Source organism: Myxocyprinus asiaticus, chromosome 19 (assembly GCF_019703515.2).
Source record: "Myxocyprinus asiaticus isolate MX2 ecotype Aquarium Trade chromosome 19, UBuf_Myxa_2, whole genome shotgun sequence".
NCBI classification, from domain to species: Eukaryota; Metazoa; Chordata; class Actinopteri; order Cypriniformes; family Catostomidae; genus Myxocyprinus; species Myxocyprinus asiaticus.
The window spans coordinates 31,704,424-31,718,291 of NC_059362.1; the positions used below are offsets into that span (position 1 = coordinate 31,704,424).

General features: G+C 37.2%; 1 protein-coding gene across 3 annotated transcripts in view; it reads right to left on the bottom strand.

The window, feature by feature from the left end:
• Positions 1-5,773, bottom strand: part of LOC127456707 (syntaxin-binding protein 5-like) — a 133,368-nt gene extending 127,595 nt beyond the window's left edge. For all 3 annotated transcript variants that reach the window (XM_051725214.1, XM_051725213.1, XM_051725215.1), the window contains exons 1-2: positions 5,384-5,773; positions 2,193-2,290 (exon numbers count right to left, since the gene is read on the bottom strand). In XM_051725214.1, the coding sequence (XP_051581174.1) occupies positions 2,193-2,290; positions 5,384-5,524 (239 nt within the window). In that variant the 5' untranslated portion in view covers positions 5,525-5,773. The remainder of the gene's footprint in view (positions 1-2,192; positions 2,291-5,383) is intronic.
• Positions 5,774-13,868: the final 8,095 nt, after the last annotated feature.

Genomic DNA, 13,868 nt, shown 5'->3' on the forward strand with positions numbered 1-13,868 from the left:
TGCAGAGATGGTTGTTCTTCTGGAAGGTTCTCCTCTCTCCACAGAGAAATGCTGGAGCTCTGTCAGAGTGACCATCGGGTTCTTGGTCACCTCCCTGACTAAGGCCCTTCTCCCCCGATTGCTCAGTTTGGCCAGGCGGCCAGCTCTAGGAAGAGTCCTGGTGGTTCCAAACTTCTTCCATTTACGGATGATGGAGGCCACTGTGCTCATTGGGACCTTCAATGCTGCAGAAATTTTTCTGTACCCTTCCCCAGATCTGTGCCTCGATACAATCCTGTCTCGGAGGTCAACAGACAATTCCTTGGACTTCATGGCTTGGTTTGTGCTCTGACATGCACTGTTAACTGTGGGACCTTATATAGACAGGTGTGTGCCTTTCCAAATCGTGTCCAATCAACTAGTAGAAACATCTCATGGATGATCAGTGGAAACAGGATGCACCTGAGCTCAATTTTGAGTGTCATGGCAAAGGCTGTGAATACTTATGTACATGTGATTTTTTTCGTTTTGTATTTTTAATAAATTTGCAAAGATTTCAAACAAACTTCTTTCACGTTGTCATTATGGGGTATTGTTTGTAGAATTCTGAGGAAAATAATGAATTTAATCCATTTTGGAATAAGGCTGTAACATAACAAAATGTGGAAAAAGTGAAGCGCTGTGAATACTTTCCGGATGCACTGTACAAATGCAACAGAATAATATGTCATTTTCCATATGTCTAATAAGAAATATCAGCATATCTGGAATTAGTCTCATGTTCCCTAACATGCTGAGAGTCTTAAGCACAGTGTAAGGCAAGTGACTGAATCTTGCTCTCATTGTGTTAAACTTTCCAATTTGCCTATTTAATGGGTCATATCTTGAAAACACACTGTAACTTTCAGAATTCACAACTTCTCCAATGAAAAATTATAATTTACTGAAACTAAGCTGCAAAAATAACTTGTTCCGAACTTCCACATTTAACTAGACATCAACACATGATTCTCTATGTATAAAAGTCAATGATGCCTATTCAGTGAACAGAAATGTGCCCCAAGTTATTCAAAGATATAATAACCTATAAAACAGAACAACTTCCAAACAATCAACACAAAAGCACAGCATCAACAAGCTAAAACTACTCTGACCTAAGATACTCTGTAACCAATTCTGAAACTGACCACAGACCAAAGTCATTTGCAAAACCAAAGGTGAGACTTCATCCACACCAACTCACCCCATCCAGATAAATCTTGAGATTCTTTTTACTTCTTTGCATTGCCAATAGCTTGAGATGAGACGAGAGGAATGTAAGAGAGAAGAAAGAGGGAAGGTTGCACTAATCAAAATTTTGAGTCTTGTTGGAAGATTCTCATCGCCCTCATTTCACAGCAGCGGACGTTTATCTGATCACAGTTGCTCAATGAGGCTAAGTAACACCGATCTCCTCTGAGAGCAGATGATTTGTTTCTTAAGAGGCAGTTTCACCAATACTATTCAACATCTGACAAAGGGCAGTGCCAGCTGAGTCCTTTCTCTAATCAGATTGACAGCAAATTCTTATGTACTGACAGGAGAAGAGATATTTTCAATTAGAGCAGCAATCACTGTGGGAAGTAATGTCATGCCTCTGTGTGTATGAATGAATCTGCAAACATGAAAGTTCATTGAAAAATCAAGGCTGTCTTTTTTAATACAGAGTGTGAATTGAGGTTTTGATTAGGCAAGATGCTCTTTGCTGTCTCTAGGGTGAGAATAGACTGCAGTGACTTGTGCAGTGTAGTTAATAATTGAATATACAGTATTTACAAGGATTCTGTCAAAAGGGTATTGAAAGTGTCACCGGACTACAGTATAATGTAATGTACCATACTAATCCTAATCCAGTAACAATAAACACCCTTTTACAATTGATTTATGATGGTCCTGACTGACAAGCCATGACAGTAGATCAACTCAGTTAAGTACAACAATTGGCATCACTTAATGCAAATGAAACATGTTGTGTTGTGGTGTAGCATAACATAGTCACATCTGAGAAAGGCATAAGCAAGGCATTTGAAAAAGACAATGGTTAAACATACTAGCAGAAACAGACTACACCTGATAAAACCACTGGTAAAGAAAGGCAAATACTCACTGGCAGGTTCGCTTTGCACCTGAAACAGAGCACACACACGATTTCCTTTCTGTGATAAAAAGGATACAATCGTAAAGCTCCGCTCTGAGTCCCAATGGCGAGGATTTTCTGGACGGGGTCGAATGCCATAGAGGAGGGCTGATAGGGGAAGCCATGTCGCACAGTCTGAAGATCAGAACACAAGAGAATAGAGTTAAAAGGAGCACATAATGTAAAGCCCAGGGCTGTAACCACCAGAGACAAAATATTACCAGAGTAATATTTTTCAGTGAATATGGGTTTCCAATGACCAGTTCTTATACTTCTTATATATAAAAGGAATATTCCGGGTTCAATAGAAGTTAAGATCAATCGACAGCATTTGTGGCATAATATTGATTACCACAACAATTTATTTTGACTAGTCCCTCCTTTAAAATAAAAAAGAAAAGAAAAAAAAAGTATTCCAGTAAGGCACTTACAATGGAAGTGAATGGGGGCCAATCCGTAAAAGTTAAAATACTAATTGTTTCAAAAGTATAGCCACAAGACATAAACAATATCCGTGTTAACATAATTTTACTGTGTAAAGTTAAAATCAATTTTACAATTTCGTTGCCATGACGATATAATGTCAACAGACCCTAAAATGACTGTAAAAATAACGATTTAAATAACTTTACAGCTTAAATAATACACAAGTTTTAACAGAAGAATTAATGTAAGTGCTTTTATAAAATTATATGCTTCACGTTTCTGCCTTTAAACCCTCAACAAAATTGGCCCCATTCACTTCCATTGTAAGTGCCTCACTGTTCGAGTTTTGTGTTTGTTTTTAAAGAAAAGGAGGGACAAGTTGAAATTATATTTTGCGGTTATCAACATTATGCCACAAATGCTGTCGATTGAGCTTAACTTGTGTTTAACCCGGAATATTCCCTTAACTTTTGAGTATTTGGTTACATCCTTTGTATATACACAGTGTTATTTACAACAGGGAAATATACAACACACTGAGTCAAATAAAATATACTAAATAGAGAAAAAATACATATATTGGGAGACATTGTATTTAATTGTATGGGACTGCATAATGTTTTATGTGGTTTTATTTTAATGTTGTTTTTCATTATGTTTTCTAACATTTACTTTTATCAAGTTATGATGACAAATCAGATTATGTGCTGTATGTATTGAGCACCTTAGAGTAGGCCTCCAACACAAACTGAGTCTGAACGAATAAATCATATTTAAACTGCATTTCAATTCAATATATCCAACATTTGTTAATGCCCACCCAAAACCTCATTGTATCAAGCCCCTTTCAATAACCTGAACAATCCTGATATTCAATAGTTAGAGAGTGAGAACAGAGACCTTGCTGCATTGTATCCATTGAACAACAGTGGTTAGCTACCGGTTTCCAGCACTGGCCTCTCTGCTCAACAGCTGTCATCGTCTCTCTCTGGCTGGGTCTCAAACCCCAGTTAGCTCCCTACATAGACAGCGTTTCTGGCTATCATATACGTAACTATGATGCTGTCTATTAAGGCAGCTCATTAGGTTTTGAGCCACAGCCTCTCTGTCTGTGTTTGTTTAGTGGCTAAAAAAGCGCGTTATGTAAGCGGCGTTCTCAGGGACGGGTACCTGTCGATGTGCAGTAGCTGGAGAACTGAGGCAGGCTTCACTCCATCCTTTCCCATCTCTCTTATAATTTTTTCCACAAATTATGATATTAAATAAGAACCCAAACCAACTTTTACCTGTTATTATAGGACTATTTAATTTAAACCTGACAAACAAAGACCATAGCCTGTGTAAATACACTCACAGGTAGCCTCGTCGTGAACTATTATTAATAAACACTGATATCCTAAGGAAAAGTGTAGTAGCGTGTCAGATATTACTATACGCGTGCGTCATCATTCCCCAAACGTCTATTCAGAAATATTTTACCTCACGTGACAGCATAACATGTCAAATCCTGCAAATAATACACGTGTAATGGGTTTGGAAATATCATTAGGAGAAGAAGAAGAAAAAAAACTAAGATGTCGACAAAATATGTCAGGATTCTACTACAGCTATGTAGAATTGGTACTTTAGCATGTCATTATCCTGCTGTTTCCGCGCGCGCCTGTGGCCTAATAATCTAATATCGCGTTCATTTGAATGTGGATTTACGTGCGCGTGAAGATCGTTGAGAGAGGAGCCTCTACGGATAACACGTTTCTCACTGAGAACTATTAACTCAATCAATTGTGCTGTCAGATCTAATCCAGAGAGGGCAACTGAACCCACCAACACTTCAACTAGGCCTTTACATTACTGTAATGTGACTATGTCACAGGACTGTGACTCAAAACCTAGTGTGATGCCTAAACAGCATTTTGTGCACCTGTGATGGCCAAAAATGCAGTTCATTTAGGCAGCTCACTAGGTTTTAAACCACATCCAGTGTGTGTGTGTGGAGGGAGGGACAAAAAGATAGTCAGGGAGAAATGGTTTTGGGTTAAAAGGAAATACCCAACATTGCAAATGACATGTTAATCCCAGAAGAGTAGATTATGCAAGATGCGGGTTGTTTATTCCCCCTCCCTCCACTCCAGCATCACAGCCTCATTTTACCACACATGCTTTAAGCGCTTCGTTAAAATACAGCCAAGCAGGTTTAAAAATTAAGCACTATAAATACGAGATAGGACAATCCTGCGTTGGAAGACGTGTGCAACAAACGCGTAAAAGAATTCCTGTGTCACGCATGAATATTTTACGCATTTGTGCGCATTTTCCAAACACCGAGTCAGCTCTTTCTACACACACTCCTGACACGCAGCTGGTGTAAAAATCATAGTATGCACAGAATATGGCAATACAATTTGTAGATATAACGTGTAGCTACGAGTCTTAAAAATTTTTTTAAAAAAAATTAAAAGTATTCCACCGGTGCGCAATGAGAAGCTCTCTGACTGTGTAATGATGTGATTAGAATTACATCATTAGGTATCCACACAGAATAGAATTATGAAACCACTGAGTTTTTATATTTGAGTGCGCATACTATTTCACATAGTAACACTGTATGATTGAAATGCATTTTTATTTCGCATCTGCCCACCTGAAAAGTCAAACGACCACTTTATCAGAATTCTACAAGTCTTTGCATAAAGTGTAAAACCGCATGCACTAAGTGGCAGTTGTGTGAGGTTTATTAGAGAAAAAGCCACATTAGGAGATGTTGCATGATGTTTAGATACACATTCACTACAGCTTCCCCACCTTGCAGAGCTGGAAGTGTTCCGACTGGAGAGTCTCCGGGAAGAGCTCATTCTCCTTGGCCCCGCCGGGCTGCGAGGATGAAGAGGGGGACGATGCGGCCGTCAAGCCGTCCAGCACCTTGCGGATATTAAACTTCTTCATTTTTCCCCTGGTGCGAGTGTCACAGCGAGGGGACAGAGCACCCGGGTCGAGATCACCCGTGGACGATGAGGGGGGGATAGCCGATCTCGCGCGTTTCTACAGCACGCCTCTTTAAACCTCACATTTTAAAGAGTGCTTTTCACCGTATCCTCCATGGCAAACGGCTCGGCTGCCACCGTCGTGGGTTTGTGCGCGCGTGTGGGGTGTCTGTTCTATCTTTTTTGACTCGGCGTCCCGATGCGTCTCCAGTTCCCTTTCTCTTCTCTTTCCCACTCTCTCCCTCCCCTTCTCCTCCACTCCACTCAACGCGGAAACGCCGCTGCAGCACCACGCATGCGCACTCCACACTAGATGACTATTGAAGCCGCCTTCCAAACCCTTTTCCTAGTGACCAGGCAAGTATGACATGGCGTGTCATGCAGGGATGCAGGATGGAAAGCGCATCAGTCTTAAAGGTGGAGGAAGTCATTTTAATCCCATACGCTTTTTGTCAAATTCCACGAATATCTCTTCACGGTCCGCTAGCTGTCCGTTCTGTTTGTGCGCTGAAAGAAAAAGCCGGTGTTTGTACACAGCCCTGGGTCTGTAAATGGGAAAATAAACAAAGTGGATCAGACCGATCCACACAACACTATTGTGCGTGCATTAGTGATGGGTCGTTCATGAACGATTCGTTCATTTTGTGACAGCCCTATACTATGCATTGCTCACACAGGAAACAGAAACGATTAGTTCACCTCTGGAGTCATCTTGTACCAGTCCTTTGTTCTTTTGTCATGTGGCAGCTGTATACGCTATGCACATATGGCTGTCACCTGACAAAAGAACAAACGACTTGGACAAGAAGATTCCAGAGGTGAACTAATCGTTTCTTTTTCTTATAATTTGTCTTTGGCTGCATTATCAATTTTTCTTTATTAGGACTATAATCATAATTTGCATAAGTAGACGTGTTGGGGGGGATTTGGCTATTGAAAATGTAACATTTTAATTTAATTCTGCTCAAATGATCTAAATGATAGAAATGACTTGAATAAAGTTTCGTTCATTTTGCTGAAAGAGACTCAAAGATTCAAGTCAGTAAAATGATCTGATCTTCCCATCACTAGCGTGCATGAGTATGGGGGGGGGGGCGGAGCTTCTGAAGGAGTACTGAAGGGAGGGGTGTGTTTGTTTGGCTGTTGAGTTCAAATATCAACTAGGGATGGGCGATACCACTTATTTTCTTTTCGATCCGATACCAAGTACTTTTAGGCCAGTATCACCGATATGGATACCAAATCGTATCCACTAAAAGGTACTTCTACTCCTGGCAGAATGTCAGCCTGAGTCACTGTTCACTTTCATTGCATTTTTTTCCAATGAAGTTAAAGTGATTGGTGACTAAGGCTAACATCCTTATTTTGTATATCATCTTTTGTGTTCCATGGAACATAGAAAGTCATGCATGTTCGGAACAACTTGAGTGAGTAAATGATGACAGAATTTTCGTTTTTGGGTGAACAATCCCCTAAATAAAACTTTATAATAATGATTATCTATTAGTAATACTGTTAATAATAATACTTTTTGTTTTATTTATTTTTATTTATTTATTAAGTGCCTTTTATCTGGATATAGAGCATTATAAAGGTTTGCCAAGTGTCTAGCTCTGTACAGTATATGCCTTCTGTATGTCTTTTGCAAGAAAGTGGAGTTACATTGGCTCATCCGTCTGTCTTGCCATGTCTGTTTAAGAGTATGTCACTGGTAATTGACTCAGACATCTGTCCTTGTTTAATGAAGGCCAAGTGCACTCTTTGTGAACAGACAACATTGTGTGTGTTGGAGTCAGTTTTTCTGTGTCTGTGATAATACTATTTTATTTTAGAAACAAATAATAATCAAATTTAATTAAACCAGCTACTGAGCTGAAAGTTCATGTTAGAAGAAAGGTACTAACAGACATAATATGATATGTTGTATTAATTTAATATTGGAATATCAAATGAATATTTTTCCTATTCATCCAATTTTAGCCACTGAGCAAATTATGACTCAATAACTATGACAAGGTGATAAATGGTAAACAACATAATAACTCAGCAAAGAACAATATATCTGTGTAGCATATGGACTGCAAATGTGTATAAAGTATATACAACATGTAACATTTGTCTTGATAATAAAATGCACAACCTTTTTTTTTTTTTTTTTTTTACAGTTTGTAGTTTACAAACACATATCAGGAATGGGCCTGTTATAGTTTAAGAAAAAATTCCAATTCTCAGCTGTTGTAAAGTATAGTAATAAAGTCTACTGTATCTCCATTAGAAAGCATCATTAAAACATATACTGTTGTGGTCAAATTAGTGAACCAGGTGTATTTTTTATTATTATTATTATTATTATTATTATTATTATTATTATTATTTTAAGTGTTGTTAGATCCTTTAAAAATGCAGCACAAATAAAGTGACCTATGACAACCATGCTGAGAAAGACAAACACTGGGCCTTCGCTGAGGTTTGGAATAGATCCCTTTGATTTTCTGCTCTTTCATAGTGTAATGATGGAGATAAGTGTTGAATGCATATCCTTATCAGGCCCTGGGAGAGGCTGAAGAGACCCTTATGAGGTAAGGGCTGTCTTCATGTCCATACGAAGTTTTGACCAATAACCTGATCCCACACACACACATAAAACACTTCATAAAGCTACAGATGGGAACATCACTTGTTTCTCAATTATTCTGCTACATTTTATTCATGATATTAATGAGAGACAAAAAGAGGGGTTAGTCATTTGTGCTCAGCATTCAGCATTAGTATAGGATTGCTGTTTGTAGGCTTTGATAAGATTCTTCCATTGATGCATGTTTTTATTGCTCTCCGACTCGGAGGAGGGGCCAAAGTTTTCAGTAAAGTGACTAAAGCAAGGTGTTCCCTTACAGAAGTGGTTTTCCATTAAAGAGCCACAAATTCCTCTCAATACAGAAGCAGTATGCAACTGATCATGCACCAGTGCAGATATTTATTTATTTACTTATGTTTCTAAAAGTAAGGTTTTCCTCCCCATTTAACAAATATTTACATACACAGATATGAAAAGTGCAGAGTGACAAAGGTAATGAATTTAATCTCTTTGTAGATGTTTTTTGGGTCACCACAGAGATTGCATGCATTTCAACGGATGACGTTAATTGCCTACCCAATCTAATTAGCTGTCCCTTTCTCCATGGCATACTTAGTCCCACACCTTTATTTTAACCAGGTACCTAATTTACACAAGCTGGTGATGATTTCACCACGATGGTGTGCTTTATTTCATAATCAGAAAGCATAGCATCTTGTGATTATTTTGCATTGATGACCTCCAACAAGTTATGAATTATTCATAAAGAGTTTCAGTATGCAAATATCGGTCTTGGGATTGAACACAGGGGTTTAAACCGAGAGGAATGTAAAGTGTGTTTAATATCGAAGTGTATTCTAAAGAACAGAGTATTCAAATTAATCCACTTCTCATCCTACAGAGAGAGAGGTGAATGGGACAGGGCTTTAAAGGGACATCATTATGACTGTAAGAACAAATAAACCCACACATTTACACACACATATACTTTGCAGGGCATTAGATAATACATTACAAGATGCTGCATTGATGTTTCAAATTGGCATAGTTAAAGAATGCAGAATGAAAATGGGATGAAGCTTGAAAGGTTTGATCGCCATTCACTTGCATTGTAAGCACCTACAGAGCTCAGATATTCTCCTAAAAATCTTGTTTATGTTCAGCAGAAGACAGAAAGTCATACACATCTGGGATGGCATGAGGATGAGTAACTGATGAGAGAATTTTCATTTTTGGGTGAATTATCCCTTTAAATGACTGGTTTTATGATTTGGAGAGAAAGTAACATTTCCTTCCTAACATGTCACTTTGAGCCAACAACTCATACGCATTCAGATGCAGAATAATGTTATGATAAGACTCCATTTCAGTACTATGTGTTTGTGTTACAAGGAAGGACAGAAAATAAGAGAGGGATGCCTCATTTGTATTGCATCACAAAATACAGAATGTCAGAGAAAATGATGCTGCTAAAAATCCATCCATCCATCCATCTATCCATTTTACTGAAATTTAAATGTTATGACTGACTTACAGGAATAGTTCACCCAAAAATGATAATTCTCTCATAATTTACTCACCCTGTTGCCGTCTCTATTTCGTATGACTTACCTTTTCTTCTGCGGAACACAAAAAAGCTATTTTGATATGATGCGAATATATTCATCAAATGCAAGTCAGATGGTTCCAACACTTCCAAGCTCCAAAAAGGACATAAAGGCAGCATACATTTAATTCATACAATTCGAGTAGTTTAATCCATGTCTTCTGAAGTGATACGATCAGTTTGACCAAAGTAGACCAAAATGTAACTCCATTGGCACGATCATGTTTTAAAGCATGATTATTCTGCCACGCACAGAGCGCTTTACTTGTTTGTGTTTCGCTGAAGAAAGTCATATGAGTTTCAGATGGCATGAGGGTGAGTAAATGATGAGAGAATTATAATTTTTCTTTTAAGGGTCACTTTGAACTGATTAGATCAGACATGGAGTCTGAAATATAACAGCATTACATTTCTGAGGGGTCCAGAGGACCTAATTTTGAGCATGTGATCTAAACTGAAGAAGTTGAAACCTTTCAAATTTTTACTGCAAATCTTATGTCATCAAAGAAAGAATCATCTGTGGGTCTAAATGTAACTTCAAGTGAACATTTCATCTATCAATATACACTACTACAGTACCTCACTGGCACACCCACACACACTCTACAGAAGTGACTGAAAGGCAAGGTGACTGGCAAAAGCAGAATGACATTCCCTCCATTAAAATTCCCTCCATGGCATTAAAGTTACTGTTTACAGAAAAAGGACAGACAGCTTAACCTCTACTCCCTGAGCTCTCATCATTCCTGGCAAAAGCCAGAAAACTTCTTCCAAAGCTTCCAGTTAATAGCATCTTTCTGCACATATATAAGATGGCATGCTCACTTGACTGTAATTCTTGAAAGCAAGTGGCAGTCTCCATGTGTCATTGCCATCAACCAGACCGATCAAACACCTTCCCAGTGTTATGATGGCTGTCAATCACTTGGTCTGGTGGTAGAGACAACCTCCCTGTCTCCCCTTTTCTGGAGTTTAGGTGTTTAAGACACACTCTAGTGTTAAATACTGTCTGACTACTCAGGGCATAAAGACATGCAGAAGACATTGGGATACTAGCTAAGTTTAAAAGACAATCTGTGAATCACAGTGAACAGCAGGGGTCACTAAACAATCATAAGTGGCCCTGAGCTGCAGTCATTGGTGTATGGGTTGTTGACAAATAAGGTTGTCTGATGAGAAAAATTTGAAATCTGTTAAAAATCTAGTTTAAAACACATTTATCAAATGTATAGAAATGTAACATTTGTGTCCATGTTTGTTACATACATTTATTTATTTATTTATTTATTTTATTTTTTATTTTTTTAAAGATGCATTTTCAACTAAAAAATTGATTTAATGACTAAAAATGTCAAGCGGTAAAGCCATCAAGTAAAAGGTTTTAGGCTTTAGTACATGCAAGCATGCGCAACTAATAATTTTAATATTTTTAATATAAAATAATATATATTTTTATTATTATTATTTTAGTCAAGAATATCAAAAAGTTTTCTCAGGGTCACTCCATTTGACCTGAACTAAATGTGTTTTTCCATAAAAATTTCAAAATATCTGAAAAATAAATAAATAAATAAATCAAACCAAATAAATAAAAACTTCACACAGTCATGGGGGTCTTAATGAAACTACTGTTTGTTTTTTTGTTGTTTTTTTACATGACAAAAGTATGGCCACCTGCATGGTTACACAACCAGACTTTAATTTGGTGGACACAAGTTTTTCAAATATTAATAATATTGTAAAACAAAATTATTTCACTGCCAATTTTGGGTGTAATGCATTACTAAGTAATTAATTACTGTAATTAAATGACTTTTTACTCTTCTCTCAATTTAATTACAGTTACTTCTGATGTAATTGTGTTAAATAATGTATAGACTATAGAACAATTCTATATAAAACAATAGTGAATTTAAATCGAAATTGAACATCTAATGTTAAAATATATATTTTCTACTTTAACGCTGCCCTTTTAAATTCTCTGGCCAGTTCATGAATAATTTATTTGATTTTATATGATTTATTTGAAAGAATTAAAAGAACAGTTTCATGTTTATCCTTGTATTTTTCATCTGGTCAAGGTTGATAAGGGTTTTAGAAAGTAATTAGTAATAAGTAATGCAATTACTTTTCAGACCAGTAAACTAATTACACTGTAGAAGATGTAATTAGTAGTAATTACTTTTTTAGAGTAACTTACCCAACACTGTCCACTGCATTTTTTTAAAAGAAATAATAATAAAAGATTATTCCAAACTATATGCCAACATTATTTTAAGAATTTCAGCTTTTAATGACACTTTTGTCTATTTTTTATATATAAAGACAGATACACCACACTTTTTTTAATTTAAGCCCTAGAAAAAATAATAAAATGACTTTGAACTCAGAAATTCTTCTGTGTGAATTGCATATTTAATGTATTTGTCATACATATACTTGATAAATCCGGACAAAAAACATGAGCGTCCCATGGAACAAATTAACCCGTTTACATAGAGTACACTTTATTAAGATTAGTCTACTTTTATTAAGTTATAATAAAATATTATACTCACAAAGGCGGACCACTGCTGGGATGTTTTTTTACTTTAATTGCACAGGTTTGAATGAATGTCAAATACCTAAAACCAAATGAACATTAAAGTTAAAGACTGAAAGGCGGCTGTGGGTGTCCATTCACTACATCCTGCAGGTGATCCTGCTTCTAGATTTCTGCAATTTCTGCAACTCTTTCAATTATGAAACCCTCTCAGTGAGGTGCTGTCCTTCAAACTGTTCCTCTATACAGGAAATCACAGCATAATGTGTCATGTATCTAGATGATGCAGGTTTCCAGATGGGGATCACAGAAATGATCTACGCTCTTTATCATGTTCGCATTACATAAACACCAGGAGTTTATATTATAATATAATATCATACCACAATTGGCATTGATTCAGCTGAATATTTAGCCTTGAGATTACTGATTTGGGAGACTTGGAGCACATATAAAATAAACATGCCTGCTTCAGTGAACAGGGCTTGGTAACATAAGGTTACCATTTGATTTCATAATTTTATTAAGAAAAGATTAGGCTTTATTTACTCTTTAGGGTATTTTGTAAAACACATTTATCTTAATGGTACTGCTGTGAGCCACTCTTTCTAAAATTAATCTTAGGAATGTTATGAAATAATATAAAATAATGCCAGTCACCACTGCAGTTGTTTAGGCAAACACAGAGTTATGTGATAGATGTGAATGAGTAAGAACACAGTGTTCTAAAGACACAGAAAAATGTTCCGACACTACAGCAATTACTCTGTGTGCCCTCTTCTCGTCTCAACTCCACCATAAATACTCTTGTCTGCAGTCCCACCAGCCAGAAAAGGCCAGGCTAATATGGGGCGTTAATGGCTTTTATTGTTCAGTGTATGCTACTCAGGGATAACTAGAATTAAATCCTGTGCTTCGCACGTGCATTTGCCCAAGCACTTGTCCTCATACCTTATGAGCTGAAGGTGCTGCAATGCAAGAAAATAAATGTCATCTTTTGTGTGTGCATGTGTAAGTGCTGACCGTGGCTTAGTGGATTAACTCACTCCATATGATTGCTGGGGATATGAGGGTTGGCACATCTGAATATGAACTGACAGATTGCAGACTGAAGAGTCTGAGGAGAACAGGGAACACACCCACACACCTCCCTGACCTTAAACCACTTCAGATGTCCTGTTTCACAGACTGAGAGAAAAACAGGTTTATGCTGAGTGTATTTTAGAGAAGAGAAAATTGCAGGACAGAGAAAAGAGGAAACCGAAAGATATTTAACCTCAGTTATCCTTATGAGCTAATATATCTTGGATGTGAGTAATGCTCTAACTGTCCACTGGATTGGAATAATATCTCCTGCAGCAGGGCTCCCAAAACCCCAGAATACACTTGAAAAAAATATCCAAAGAACAGCAATCCAACTAACAACTAAGGTCACTCTCCTTATGTACAGCTGCATTGCAGTTGGCAGAAAACTTTCCAATCTAGCGTTCAACGTAAAGATAAGGCAATCTCACACATTATCAGATTAAAGGGGAGAGTAAGACGATATCAATATGTTACAAAAGAGGAAAACAATCTATTAT